The sequence below is a fragment of the Coregonus lavaretus genome (genome assembly GCF_964263955.1).
Source record: "Coregonus lavaretus genome assembly, chromosome: 4".
NCBI lineage: Eukaryota > Metazoa > Chordata > Actinopteri > Salmoniformes > Salmonidae > Coregonus > Coregonus lavaretus.
The window spans coordinates 72,618,369-72,632,663 of record NC_139991.1 but is presented as its reverse complement, the minus strand read 5'-3'; the positions used below and the strand labels follow the sequence as shown (position 1 = coordinate 72,632,663).

Here is a 14,295-nt window from a genome sequence, read left to right as displayed (position 1 = left end):
ACCATCTTAATGCAAAAACGGATATCTATCCAGCTTTACAATCTACAAATACACATACAAATTGTCACTCAAGTACAATTACAAAATGTATATTTAAAAGTACCACTAACACAAAAACACAGTAGCCTATATGAGACATTAAAACTGAATGAATAAAGGTACAGGAAAGACACTGAGAAGTCCACTGGATTCAGGAGTGTGTTCATGTCTGTTTACTTTCCTTCAGCTGGCCGCCTGTGTTCAAACATGTCCAGAGTGATGTACGCTGTGAGAGGAGCTTTGATGCTATGCTGCTTGGTGTCCAAAAGGCTCCTACTCTCCTCTGTGGCGCCCGACCTCGCCTCGCCTCTCCCCAGCCCCAACCTCACAGGGCATTCCCCTAGACTCTGCAACCTGTAGGAGTTGATGGGACAGCTCTCGGAGGCCTGTAGGTCTGATGGCTCTGATGATGAGTCCTCAGAGGTGGTTGACTCCACCAGGTTGATTCCTCCGTCTTGTTGAGCCAGTAAAGTGAGGCAGGTTGGGGCCAGGCCCAGGTTACTGCTCTCCTCTCTGGGTTGGCTGTCACAGGAGGTCCTGCTACCGAAGCCAGAGCTCCATCTCGCTGTCTGGTCACAGACTGTCTCGTTGCCCTTGTCCTGTATGTCCTCGTCTTCTGTAGAGGTTGATCCCATGATGTCGTCTGTTATGGCGTTCACGTCACAAGGGTAGATTCTCTCACAGAAGGTCTCGAGTTTAGGCAGGTTGTTAAAGGGCTGGATCTGTGGGTTTCCAGACAGGAATTGTGAAGACAGTAGGGATAACAGAAACTGTTGAGCCAACATGAAGACCAACATTCTATTTATTTTGCCCTTATTTTACCAGGTCAGTTGACTGAGAACACGTTCTCATTTACAGCAATGACCTGGGAAATAGTTACAGGGTAGAGAAAGGGGGGTGAATGTGCCTATTTGGAACATGAACAGTGTCATCCATAAGTAATGGTCTAAAAGTGTAAGATTTGTGTTGAAACTTAATGAATGAAATGCACACTACCGTTCAAAAGTTTGGGGTCACTTAGAAATGTGATCCGAAATAAAGTGTAGACATAGTTAATGTTGTAAATGGCTATTGTAGCTGGAAACGGCAGATTTTTAATGGAATATCTACATAGGCGTACAGAGGCCCATTATCAGCAACCATCAGTCCTGTGTTCCAATGGCACGTTGTGTTTGCTAATCCAAGTTTATCATTTTAAAAGGCTAATTGATCATTAGAAAACCCTTTTGCAATTATGTTAGCACAGCTGAAAACTGTTGTGCTGATTAAAGAAGCAATAAAACGGGCCTTCTTGAGACTAGTTGAGTATCTGGAGAATCAGCAATTGTGGGTTCGATTACAGGCTCAAAATGTCCAGAAACAAATAACTTTCTTCTGAAACTCGTCAGTCTATTCTTGTTCTGAGAAATGAAGGCTATTCCATGTGAGAAATTGCCAAGAAACTGAAGATCTCGTACAACGCTGTGTACTACTCCCTTCACAGAACAGCACAAACTGTCTCTAACCAGAATAGAAAGAAGAGTGGGAGGCCCCGGTGCACAACTGAGCAAAAGGACAAATACATTTTCATACAGCTTCATTAAATAGTACCCGCAAAACACCAGTCTCAACGTCAACAGTGAAGAGGCGACTCCGGGATGCTGACCTTCTAGGCAGAGTTGCAAAGAAAAAGCCATATCTCAGACTGCCCATCTTAATCTTTTCTTTTTATTGGCCAGTCTGAGATATGGCTTTTTCTTTGCAACTCTGCCTAGAAGGTCAGCATCCCGGAGTCACCTCTTCACTGTTGACGTTGACACTGGTGTTTTGCGGGTACTCTTTAATGAAGCTGCCAGTTGAGGACCTGTGAGGCGCCTGTTTCTCAAACTAGACACTCTAATGTATTTTGTCCTCTAACCTTTCTGGTTAGAGCCAGTTTGCGCTGTTCTGTGAAGGGAGTAGTACACAGCGTTGTACGAGATCTTCAGTTTCTTGGCAATTTCTCGCATGGAATAGCCTTCATTTCTCAGAACAAGAATAGACTGACGAGTTTCAGAAGAAAGTTATTTGTTTCTGGCCACTTTGAGCCTGTAATCGAACCCACAATTGCTGATGCTCCAGATACTCAACTAGTCTCAAGAAGGCCCGTTTTATTGCTTCTTTAATCAGCACAACAGTTTTCAGCTGTGCTAACAGACTTGCAAAAGGGTTTTCTAATGATCAATTAGCCTTTTAAAATGATAAACTTGGATTAGCAAACACAACGTACCATTGAAACACAGGACTGATGGTTGCTGATAATGGGCCTCTGTACGCCTATGTAGATATTCCATAAAAAATCTGCCGTTTCCAGCTACAATAGCCATTTACAACATTAACAATGTCTGCACTGTATTTCTGATCAATTTGATGTTATTTTAAATGGACAAAAAAATTGCTTTTCTTTCGAAAAAAATGACATTTCTAAGTGACCCCAAACTTTTGAACGGTAGTGGATATCATATCCCTTTTCTTCAGACTAGTGAAATGGAAGGACATGTTCGATACAGTATCCATTGTCTATACTGTAGGATAGGCCTAAATGGAATGTGTTGGAGGATGAAATGATACAATATAAAAGGATTATCATGTCATTATCATGTTTACCTTATGACAATCCTGTGAAGACCAGAATACCAAGGAGCTGAGACCGGGGTTTGGCACCATCTTCCCCAAAAACCTGTTCCACCTAGGGATCAGTTAACAGACATTACATAGAACATTCAATCATCTGACTTTTCGGACATAATTGACTTGAAGTGAGTGATGGGCCCTGGTCAAAAAGCAGTGCACTAAATAGGGAGCCATTTGGGACATAGACGTTTGCTGTCTGTACGTATACAGGGAAGAAAATCTGCAGCTTTAAAACATACTGAGATCTATGGCAGAACATACTGAATGACGCAGAAGAGTCCAGTGACTAGGACGATGATGATGCTGAGACCACTCAAGACACAGAGCATTATGATGAAGGTCCAGCCTGATTGGACAGACACAGAGACATTACTATAAGAACCTGCCATTCACTTCCTTATGTTACCACACCTTGGCTATGAAACAACGACATGGAGAATACAACAGCAAATAGTGTTTTTGGACAATTGAGCGGTAGTGTATGGATGGGGCAACATGTCAGAGAACCATAGAATTAAAACCACTAGAAAAGACAAAGCCTCTCAGATCAGCAATATGACTGGTACAGACGAGTGCACTCTATATGTCCACAGGTCCAGCCTGCAAGGAAGATCGACTTGAATGTCAGTTCTAGTTACTGTAATTCTATGGTTAGAACATTTGTTACTGTAACCCTGTGCGTCAAAGCGGATACATGGAATGAATGTGTAGTGCCATAGAGAGACTTTTAAAGTGTCAATCTGTGTTACCATGAGTTACTATCAGAGGCAGGGGAAGCCTACAGACATGACCTTACTGTATCTGTTGGTGGTGAAGTGAGTGACGCTGCTATTGGTTGCCCCAGTAACAGCGCTGGCCATGACATGGACACTGTATCTGGTGCCTGGTTGGAGAGGCTCCAAAGTCACTTCCTGTTTCCAGCTGTTTACAGTCACGTCTGAGAGAGGAGGAAAAACAACAGGACATGACCCTCGGTACAGTTGACATTTATTTATTGATTTATTTTATTTCACCTTTATTTAACCAGGTAAGCCAGTTGAGAACAAGTTCTCATTTACAACTGCGACCTGGCCAAGATAAAGCAAAGCAGTATGGTGAAAACAACTACAGAGTTACATATGGAATAAACAAAACGTACAGTCAAAAACACAATAGAAAATCTATATTCAGTGTGTGCAAATGTAGTAAGTTATGGAGGTAAGGCAATAAATAGGCCATAGTGCAAAATAATTACAATTATAATTTAGTATTAACACTGGAGTGATAGATGTGCAGAAGATGATGTGCAAATAGAGATACTGGGGTGCATATGAACAAAATAAATAACAATATGGGGATGAGGTAGTTGGGTGGGCTAATTGCAGATGGGCTGCAGTGATCGGTAAGCTGCTCTGACAACTGATGCTTAAAGATAGTGAGGGAGATAAGTGTCTCCAGCTTCAGAGATTTTTGCAGTTCGTTCCAGTCATTTGCAGCAGAGAACTGGAAGGAATGGCGACCAAAGGAGGTGTTGGCTTTGGGGATGACCAGTGAGATATACCTGCTGGAACGCATACTACGGGTGGGTGTTGCTATGGTGACCAATGTGCTAAGATAAGGCCGTTATAACAAAGTTAAAACAATGTTTCAGGAGACTTACTCAGCTCTGGTTGTGTTTCAGTCTTGTAGAACACAGTATAGTTGATGACAACACTGCTACATTGGCTCTGAGGCACAGCAGTCCAGTTGACCTGAGCACTTTTGTCTTGAACATGTACATCAACGGAGGATATATTCCCTGGAGCTGAGTTGATAAAGAAAATATGATTTAGTAATCAATTTATTTGGGGACAGATACAATTAAAACGTTGAATAATTTGAATATATAAGAATCTATAAGAATATGAAGATACATAAGCATTACCCCAAAGGGGCAAAAGAAAGAGGGGAAAATGTGAACGATACCTCTTTCTATTGAGCAGATCTGAATGACTTTTCCCAGTCCTGTCTTGTCATCGTAGAGTGGAGTTACTGTGATGTTGTATAGTTTAAAAGGCTGCAGGCCTATGAGAGGGGAAAAAATAGCTTTTGAAAACATCCCAAAGTAGATTTCACCAATTGGTTACTGGGATAACAGGAGGAGTGGTGGTAATTTAATGTGGGATGTATACACACAATATTACCAGTTGATTTAATAATGTTTACATACTGTTTTACCCAATTTATATGTATATACTGTATTCTACTCATGGCTCATCATATATATATATATATAAAAACAATTGTATTGCTAGGTGTAATACCTGATTGTAGCTAGAAATGCAAGCATTTCGCTGCACCTGCGATAACATCTGCAAATCCAATCCACCCACCCATCCACCCATCCAATCCACCCACCCATCCATCCATTCTTTAGAATCCAAGCTCACCAGTCAATGAGATGTGAGTGTCTTGGCTCTGTAGCCAGGTGTATGGATCTCCATCGGTGGTCCAGTCTATGATGTATCCATGGACAGAGAGGAGAGGAGGAACAGCCCAGCTGACCTGGATGTCACCGTCATGGGCTGAGGCCTGTGCACCCCTAACCTGGGGGAGACCTGACACACAGAAACTCATGAATGTGACACTGTAGCACACAGAAGCTTAGAATCACTTCTAAATAAAACTCACTGTAAATAACACACAACTAGAACAGGTATTTTTTCTAAAGGAAAACGATGCCTTTCTTCAGCTGTCCATTCGTATTTTTATGATAGTAGAAGACGTTTAAATTGTTAGAGGCTTGTGTTGAAACATTGAGTTTAGTGTAGTAGTAGCGCCTATACTATAAAGAGTAGTGAGATAATGTGATAACTTTCTACTACTAGATAGATATATCATGATAGATATGACTCATATCTGCTAGCTAATCACATGCAACTAAATTGGATGACTGGCAATTGCATATTGAATACGTGTCAAGTATGGCAACTTACTTTGTCCAACGGCGGGTACATAGATTGACTGTTCAGAAAATGTGGTGTTACCACGATAGACAGCGAGAGTGACTCTGTACGCCTGCTGGTCCACAGTGATAGAAGCCTTATCCACAACGCTGTCCAAATGTATGTCAGGTATGTGCTTTTCATCAGCCATGTATGTCAGCCTGTATCCATCGATGGCCTTGCATGCAGGGGAGATGCCCTGTACAAAGAAGAAAAGACGAAGTTAGAAAATAAATCACACCCGGTCAGAATAATTTGGTTTGAGATTTACTCATATTTTTTAGTAGGGTTGCAAAGGGCGGGTATATTACTGGTACCTTTCAATGTTTATCAATAAGCAACTAGAATTTTGGTGAAGTTAAAGTATGTTATGGAATTTATCACACGTGGATGATTGGCAGAATCTAACGCACACCCAGAGCTGATTAGTGAAGGTGCTGGAGGCAAAAGGCTAAACTAGAGAAACAGGAAAAAGTCTCGGCACACTTCCAGACAGATGCACATTTATTTGAATTATAGCTGAGCTTTCGGTCAACCTGATGAAGGTCGACTGACCGAAAGCTCAGCTACAATTAAATAAATGTGCATCTGACTGGAAGTGTGCCAAGACTTTTTCCTATTTCTCAAGGAATTTATCACATGATATCTAGTGGCCTTTTTGGGTACTTCAGATTATCACAGGTGTCTAATGATCTCTAGCCCTCTGTGTGGCCTTATCACATAAAATATATAAAATAATTAAAATATGATTTTTTTTAAAATGGAATGACGAAGCTGTAAAACATTATCCTACATATAAACCATCCTTTGTTTACGTTATTTAAACACGTATTTATTGTAAATAAGAATTTGTTCTTAATTGACTTGCCTAGTTAAATAAAGGTTAAATAAATAAAATACAAAAATAGTATGTATTTGTTGTAAATGTTTTGGCGCCAAACTGGTGGCAATGGTGAAAAAAGTCAATAGTTGGAAGTGTTGCAGAGTTAACTGAAAATAATGCCAATGTTGATTAGATGCGTTTTTCATTAATTAGGCTATTTCCTCTTGAACCATATGGTCTATCCACTAGAAACTCATGGACAATGTATAAAAAATGAATACTATATATGAATACAGGTTTTCAAAAGTTATTCAAGTATAAATTACCAAAAAGGTACCATAGATTGCCATAGATTACCTGGTAAATTGGTGGTAGTTTTGCAACCCTAGTTTTGAGGATGGAAACTCTTGTTAGAGTTACACAGCTTTGAAAAGCTTTAGACCAAAGGTCTCCAACTGTGGTGCTGGGGAGGTACTGGGTGAGAAGGTTGTAGTTTCAACCCAGCACTAACATACCTGCTTCAAGGTTTCGATGACATTTTGATTTGTAGAATCAGATGTGTTAGTGGTGGACTGGAACAACAGTCCATGTACACTGTAGCTACCCAGAACCAGAGCTGGAGACCCTTGGTAGTGACTAACCAATACAGAACAAGAGAGTGGTATAATGTTGATTATGTAAAGTGCTATACATTCCTTCTCTAGCCTCCCTACCTTCCACATCAGGTGCACTGTTCTAGTCCCAGTGTCGTCTGGTGCATCCATCTTCCTCCACAGGTCCAACTGCACTGTGCTCACTGTTGACATAGAATACATACAGTTTAGCCTAGTTATAATAACCACATGTTCCAATTGAACCTTTGATTTTGAATTTAGGCCTCTTTCAAAAAGCATCACAATGTTACAAGTCATTTTGTGATGTACTGTAGGAGAAGGTGTAGTGAACATTCAATACTAAGACAAACTGAAACCTAGTATTCAATATTAAGGCTGAAACTGAAAGCATACTGTGGCTGACTAATGTGTTCCAAAAAACATAATGAGTGATTAGTTCACAATGTCTCTCACCACAACCCATTTCACAAGTCCTGTGCTCCACCTAGACACAGACCACAGCTCCGTTTAAAACACTTTCAAAATGCATCCTTCCTATTATTACTCATCGAATGAGACAACTGGGATGGCGAAATTGTTTCAGCCACATTGCTTATCCCTATCAAACCGTGCCAGACGATAACGTGAGGAAAGCTTACAGCAAAAAACCAAAACATGATAACGTTTGATAAGGGTGCATGACAAACACACAGACCATTGCGTGCTATTCAATCAAAGTCTAACGCCTCATTCTTCAAGTACAGCAAATATGTGCATTCAAATGCATGTCTGCAATAACAAAATGTTAACAGTGAAAAACAAAAACAGACAGTAGAGACGTCATAGCATCTCAGAGTAAGAGTGCTGATCTAGGCCACATTTAGCCTTTTAGAGCATAATGAATAAGATTACATGGACAAGGGGGGACCTGATCCTAGATCAGTACTCTGAGATGTTTTATTAATACAGGCCCTGACTTATACCCATCACTTCAAACATGCATTCTGAAAATATATATATATTTTTTTACTTCTCCTGAAAACCTATACAGCGATTGTGATTTACTGGGGCTTTACGTTTTCTTACCGTTGAGAGAGGACAGAACTGTCACCTGCCTGCTCCATTCACTCCAAGGGGCCTTTTCTAAAGCACAGCGGACAGACACTGTGTGGTTGGTGCATGGCTCCACTTCTGCAGAAGTGACAGAGGCAGTCGTGGCCCCTGTGTTCATAGATGTATCCATTACATGCTGGACATTTACACAGAGAGAAGAAACAAAGATATGAGTGGCAAAAACAAACAGTCACGTTAACTTCGACTAGTCCGGGAAAATAGCACATTGCACCGAGCAACAAACAACACACAGACAACATAACATTTAATAAATGAGCGGTGTACCTTGCCATATTGGACTTGACAGTGTGTGACCTGGTCAGGATAGTCTGTGCCTGGATTTTCCCATTCAATCCTTAGACTAGCAGGGAGAGGAACCACCAGCACATTCGTTGGAGGGTCAATTTTCACTTGAAAAACAGGGTAAGTAATGTCAGGTTGGGTAAGTAATGTCAGGTTGGGTGAGTAATGTCAGGTTGGGTGAGTAATGTCAGGTTGGTGAGTAATGTCAGGTTGGGTAAGTAATGTCAGGTTGGGTAAGTAATGTCAGGTTGGGTAAGTATTGTCAGGTTGGGTGAGTAATGTCAGGTTGGGTGAGTAATGTCAGGTTGGGTAAGTAATGTCAGGTTGGGTAAGTAATGTCAGGTTGGGTGAGTAATGTCAGGTTGGGTAAGTATTGTCAGGTTGGGTAAGTATTGTCAGGTTGGGTAAGTAATGTCAGGTTGGGTGAGTAATGTCAGGTTGGGTAAGTAATGTCAGGTTGGGTGAGTAATGTCAGGTTGGGTGAGTAATGTCAGGTTGGGTGAGTAATGTCAGGTTGGTGAGTAATGTCAGGTTGGGTGAGTAATGTCAGGTTGGTAAGTAATGTCAGGTTGGGTAAGTAATGTCAGGTTGGGTGAGTAATGTCAGGTTGGGTGAGTAATGTCAGGTTGGGTAAGTAATGTCAGGTTGGGTAAGTAATGTCAGGTTGGGTGAGTAATGTCAGGTTGGGTAAGTAATGTCAGGTTGGGTGAGTAATGTCAGGTTGGGTAAGTAATGTCAGGTTGGGTGAGTAATGTCAGGTTGGGTAAGTAATGTCAGGTTGGGTGAGTAATGTCAGGTTGGGTAAGTAATGTCAGGTTGGGTGAGTAATGTCAGGTTGGGTGAGTAATGTCAGGTTGGGTGAGTAATGTCAGGTTGGGTGAGTAATGTCAGGTTGGGTGAGTAATGTCAGGTTGGGTAAGTAATGTCAGGTTGGGTGAGTAATGTCAGGTTGGGTGAGTAATGTCAGGTTGGGTAAGTATTGTCAGGTTGGGTAAGTAATGTCAGGTTGGGTAAGTATTGTCAGGTTGGGTGAGTAATGTCAGGTTGGGTAAGTAATGTCAGGTTGGGTAAGTAATGTCAGGTTGGGTGAGTAATGTCAGGTTGGGTAAGTAATGTCAGGTTGGGTAAGTAATGTCAGGTTGGGTGAGTAATGTCAGGTTGGGTGAGTAATGTCAGGTTGGGTAAGTAATGTCAGGTTGGGTAAGTAATGTCAGGTTGGGTAAGTAATGTCAGGTTGGGTAAGTAATGTCAGGTTGGGTGAGTAATGTCAGGTTGGGTGAGTAATGTCAGGTTGGGTAAGTAATGTCAGGTTGGGTAAGTAATGTCAGGTTGGTAAGTAATGTCAGGTTGGGTAAGTAATGTCAGGTTGGGTGAGTAATGTCAGGTTGGGTAAGTATTGTCAGGTTGGGTAAGTAATGTCAGGTTGGGTGAGTAATGTCAGGTTGGGTAAGTAATGTCAGGTTGGGTAAGTAATGTCAGGTTGGGTGAGTAATGTCAGGTTGGGTAAGTAATGTCAGGTTGGGTGAGTAATGTCAGGTTGGGTAAGTAATGTCAGGTTGGGTGAGTAATGTCAGGTTGGGTGAGTAATGTCAGGTTGGGTAAGTAATGTCAGGTTGGGTAAGTAATGTCAGGTTGGGTAAGTAATGTCAGGTTGGGTGAGTAATGTCAGGTTGGGTAAGTAATGTCAGGTTGGGTGAGTAATGTCAGGTTGGGTGAGTAATGTCAGGTTGGGTGAGTAATGTCAGGTTGGGTAAGTAATGTCAGGTTGGGTAAGTAATGTCAGGTTGGGTGAGTAATGTCAGGTTGGGTAAGTAATGTCAGGTTGGGTGAGTAATGTCAGGTTGGGTGAGTAATGTCAGGTTGGGTAAGTAATGTCAGGTTGGGTAAGTATTGTCAGGTTGGGTAAGTATTGTCAGGTTGGGTGAGTAATGTCAGGTTGGGTGAGTAATGTCAGGTTGGGTGAGTAATGTCAGGTTGGGTAAGTATTGTCAGGTTGGGTAAGTAATGTCAGGTTGGGTGAGTAATGTCAGGTTGGGTAAGTAATGTCAGGTTGGGTGAGTAATGTCAGGTTGGGTGAGTAATGTCAGGTTGGGTGAGTAATGTCAGGTTGGGTAAGTATTGTCAGGTTGGGTGAGTAATGTCAGGTTGGGTAAGTAATGTCAGGTTGGGTGAGTAATGTCAGGTTGGGTAAGTAATGTCAGGTTGGGTAAGTATTGTCAGGTTGGGTAAGTAATGTCAGGTTGGGTAAGTAATGTCAGGTTGGGTGAGTAATGTCAGGTTGGGTGAGTAATGTCAGGTTGGGTAAGTAATGTCAGGTTGGGTGAGTAATGTCAGGTTGGGTGAGTAATGTCAGGTTGGGTAAGTATTGTCAGGTTGGGTAAGTAATGTCAGGTTGGGTAAGTAATGTCAGGTTGGGTAAGTAATGTCAGAACTCAATTACACAAACAATGCAATAGATAAAGAAATACTGGTGTAAGGACATTGAGCTTTAAGATGGACAGCAATCCAATTATCCACTGGTATGTCTGTCATTTCATTTGCTTTGAATGGTGGACACACACAACTTATATATAACATTATTTGATTGCAAACTGCTCCAGAGAGTCAAAGCTTTGCGTTCTGATTACATACCTGTATCCCAGGGATACAGTTCCAGTGTGTCGGAGATTGTCTCCCAAACTGTGCTTTCAGCTCGCACAGTGATGTAATTTAGCTTTGAAAGTATCGGCAGGCTATTAAAAGTGCATGACGTGCTTCCAGAACTACAATTATCCCTCTTCCATTCGTCTTGTCTTATTTCCCTACACAAAAAGAGAAGTGAAAACAGAAAGCACTTTTACCAACAATAGGGTTTTAAGAAAAATAAGTGTTAAGTAAATAGATATGTAAAAAATAAAAGCAGTAGGTTTTGAGTCAGAACTCACCATTTCCTATAAACGGTATATGTTATTTTCGATGTGGGTTTGATCTTGTGCTCCCAGTGACATGTAAAATGTTTTGAGATATACGTGACACATGATATGTTTCTGGGTTTCCCTGTTGAAAAAAATGTAAGGACATGATTTATTCTCACGGTAAGATTCATTCCCCAGATTCCATGATAATAACGTTGATTTACTGAAGGTAACGCACAAAGACAATGTAAGTAGGTACGTACGGTATGTCTGTATGATGGTACCACCCAAGACTTGCTTAGTTGAATGGCTGTGACATTGTACTATTGCTTTTGGAAGGGATACATTGTAGATTGTCACCGCAGCAACGGAGGAGTTAGTTTCATAGAGGCTCTCGTCTATGCTCTTGTTGTTTATCGTCCAATAGATTTTGCCGTGGCTGTCTGAGATTCTCTCGTTGCATGTCTTCTTAAACATAATCTTAATGTCGGAGCCAAATTCAATGTATGGGTCTTTTGGGATAACTTCACATCTAGCTCCATATTGTCCTGTTGGTAACAAAAGAATGTGAAACTTTGGAACAAACCATGGCAAAGAACTTGAGAGATGACATCTCTGCACTGACAGTACAAAAGCCACCCCTGCACTAAGACCAACATTCAACACAGAAAAGTACATAGAGTGAACAATGACCCAACTCCCAACCTTCTAACCACTCAATAGAAAATGACTATACAATCTGTCCTTAAAGGGGCAATCTGCAATTCAAACAATAAAGTGGCACCCCACCGCTGTTCTGGTAAACAGCTGAGGGATGGGGCTGGAGAAATGTAACCACTCAAATTCAGACAGAGCTATGGATGTAGGGACTGATCATCCACGAAATTAAAATTATAGTATTGACCATGTTGAGGCTACATAGTGTTTTATTACAATTGCATTGTTTACAAACATTGGAGTGGAACAATAATTTGGGTTCTGATGTGGTACGACACTTGAACTAAGCTTATACACAGCGAACAAAACATAAGGAACACCTTCCTAATATGGAGTCCCTTTTGCCCTCAGAACAGCCTCAATTCGTCAGGGCATGAACTACAAGTTGTCAAGTGTGGCACAGGGATGCTGGCCCATGTTGACGTCAATACATCCCAGTTGTGTCAAGTTGGCTGGATGTCCATTGGGTGGTGGACCATTCTTGATACACTCGGGAAACGGTTGAGCTTGAAAAACTCAGCAGTGTTGCAGTTCTTGACACAGACTGGTGCGCCTGGCACCTACTACCATACCCAATTCAAAAGACAAATCTCTTATCTTGCCCATTCACCTTCTGAATGGCACACATTCACGTCTCAAGGCTTTAAAATCCTTCTTTAACCCATCTCCTCCCCTTTGTCGACACTGATTGAAGTGGATTTTGCAGGTGTCATCAATAAGGGATAATAGCCTTCGCCTGGTCAGTCTATCATGGAAAGCGCATGTTCCTGGTTATTACACTCAGTGTATACAAGTCATATTCAATGGGTATATCAATTTGAAAGTCAAAAATTGAAGTTGCAATCAGATTTCCCCTTTAATGCCGTATTATCAAATAGGAACTCACCTTCAGAAATTACTGGGAGCAAAAGGAAGATTGACAGGACTAGTATTGCCATCCTTCTCGGACCCTTGGCACAGAAAATAATGGCATGTCACGTCTTTCAAGTTGTGCAACAATTAGTGTAATTCCCTCTGCAGTTAGTGGATAAACAATTTCACTACATCTAAACCACGCCATATATATTTACACATACATATTTACGTAAGAACGGTTTCATCCAACAGCACAAATGTTAATGCCGCGTTCACAACTACGAACTCGGAAAAATACGAGGTCAAATCAAAACGTCGGCAGTCTTCAGGTCGCTCTAGAAAGAGGCGACTGTTCAAATCGATTTTTTCCCCATTGGAGCACGTTTTTTTCCTGAGTCCCCAGTTGTTTGAACGCACCGATGTCGGAGATTTCCGAGTTCCCAGTTGTTTTAAAGGCAGCATAAACTATAGAAAATATCAAAACAGGTCAAGTTAAAAAGTTTAAATGAAAAAAATTCTGTACTACATTATAAACCTTTATCATACCTTCATTCTCAATGTCCTGTGGAAAGTTGGTAGTCTTGCCTTTCTTCAATTCACAACCCCAATGAACAGTGACTGGGTGAGTGTATGTGTAGACCATTGCATAACGTAACCGCAGGTTTACTGACAGGAAATCAAGAAACAGGATGAACGCTAGATATTACAAGTGAAACTTAACTCACAGCTCTAATCGCCAAAAGCTCAGACACTCAAATTAAACAAGCCAGACAAATTATCCAAGACATTCTTTACTTTCAATAAAATGACTTTATCCATATTTCAAACGGCTACATGAATTAAACAAACATCAAGTAAATCAAATGTATTTACTAATTCCGTCTGGCACAAAATGCCATTAATCTTTCTACAAACGTAAGCACTCTTGTACATCGGTTACAATAAGCGATCCGAAACATGGGTCACCTCAGATTGGTTAACAGAACCACAGTTAGGTCCAACTGCAGAATCCTTACTGAAATTCAACGCTTTACAGGTATTATCTGGGGACAGACAAGCATTACTAGATCGTTTTTAGTTCAACACACTAACCAGGGTGTAAATGCAACATTTTGATGGAGGTAAAACATTTGTGTGAAAGAGGAAAATATATGTGCAAGTGACGCTTCGCAATTCAAACCACAAGAGCCAGTATCACTAGTAATAACTAGAACATTTGAGAAGCTTCATCTCAAGCCCACATATTTGAACCCGTGGTTGACAGTAATAGGATCTCCCCTATCCAGGACTACCAGCATGCACATTTCCCGGAAATATCAAGCGGAGTGCAAAATTATTATTTT

At 41.1% G+C, this 14,295-nt stretch overlaps 1 protein-coding gene and 1 long non-coding RNA gene across 12 annotated transcripts; one reads left to right on the top strand and one right to left on the bottom strand.

Annotated features, from left to right (window-relative positions):
- Nucleotides 1–73: 73 nt before the first annotated feature.
- LOC311127395 (interleukin-31 receptor subunit alpha-like) lies at nucleotides 74–13,605 on the bottom strand. Of its 3 annotated transcripts, XM_084159248.1 has the most exons (17): nucleotides 13,499–13,592; nucleotides 12,984–13,047; nucleotides 12,708–12,842; nucleotides 11,644–11,928; nucleotides 11,411–11,522; nucleotides 11,118–11,287; nucleotides 8,469–8,593; nucleotides 8,157–8,319; nucleotides 7,191–7,273; nucleotides 5,646–5,853; nucleotides 5,100–5,267; nucleotides 4,636–4,734; nucleotides 4,331–4,474; nucleotides 3,488–3,628; nucleotides 2,953–3,037; nucleotides 2,665–2,746; nucleotides 74–761 (listed from the first exon to the last, which is right to left on the bottom strand). In XM_084159248.1, the coding sequence occupies exons 4-17, from the start codon at nucleotides 11,855–11,857 to the stop codon at nucleotides 213–215; spliced, it is 2,343 nt and encodes a 780-aa protein (XP_084015374.1). In that variant the 5' UTR covers nucleotides 11,858–11,928; nucleotides 12,708–12,842; nucleotides 12,984–13,047; nucleotides 13,499–13,592; the 3' UTR covers nucleotides 74–212. The 3 variants fall into 3 exon arrangements, with proteins under 3 accessions (XP_084015374.1, XP_084015373.1, XP_084015372.1); XM_084159247.1 differs by lacking the exon at nucleotides 12,708–12,842 and having other exon boundaries at nucleotides 13,499–13,605; XM_084159246.1 differs by lacking the exons at nucleotides 12,708–12,842; nucleotides 13,499–13,592 and adding an exon at nucleotides 13,174–13,280.
- LOC311127398 lies at nucleotides 8,501–10,967 on the top strand. 9 transcript variants are annotated; one of them, XR_014613111.1, is made up of 4 exons: nucleotides 8,501–8,790; nucleotides 8,905–9,130; nucleotides 9,302–10,364; nucleotides 10,403–10,967. It is a non-coding gene; the product is annotated as an uncharacterized lncRNA (long non-coding RNA). The 9 variants fall into 9 exon arrangements; XR_014613112.1 differs by having other exon boundaries at nucleotides 8,501–9,130; nucleotides 9,302–9,681; nucleotides 9,739–10,364; XR_014613113.1 differs by having other exon boundaries at nucleotides 8,501–9,130; nucleotides 9,302–9,814; nucleotides 9,852–10,364.
- Nucleotides 13,606–14,295: the final 690 nt, after the last annotated feature.

What these genes read in the sequence shown, in the direction of transcription:
- LOC311127395 (XM_084159246.1), bottom strand. Translation starts at nt 13,197, where the DNA reads ATGAAACCGTTCTTACGTAAATAT. An exon ending in GTCAAGTCCAATATGGCAAG is followed by an intron (nt 8,320 to 8,468) that starts GTACACCGCTCA and finishes GTAAATGTCCAG; the next exon opens with CATGTAATGGATACATCTAT. An exon ending in CAGTGCACCTGATGTGGAAG is followed by an intron (nt 5,854 to 7,190) that starts GTAGGGAGGCTA and finishes TTCTTTGTACAG; the next exon opens with GGCATCTCCCCTGCATGCAA.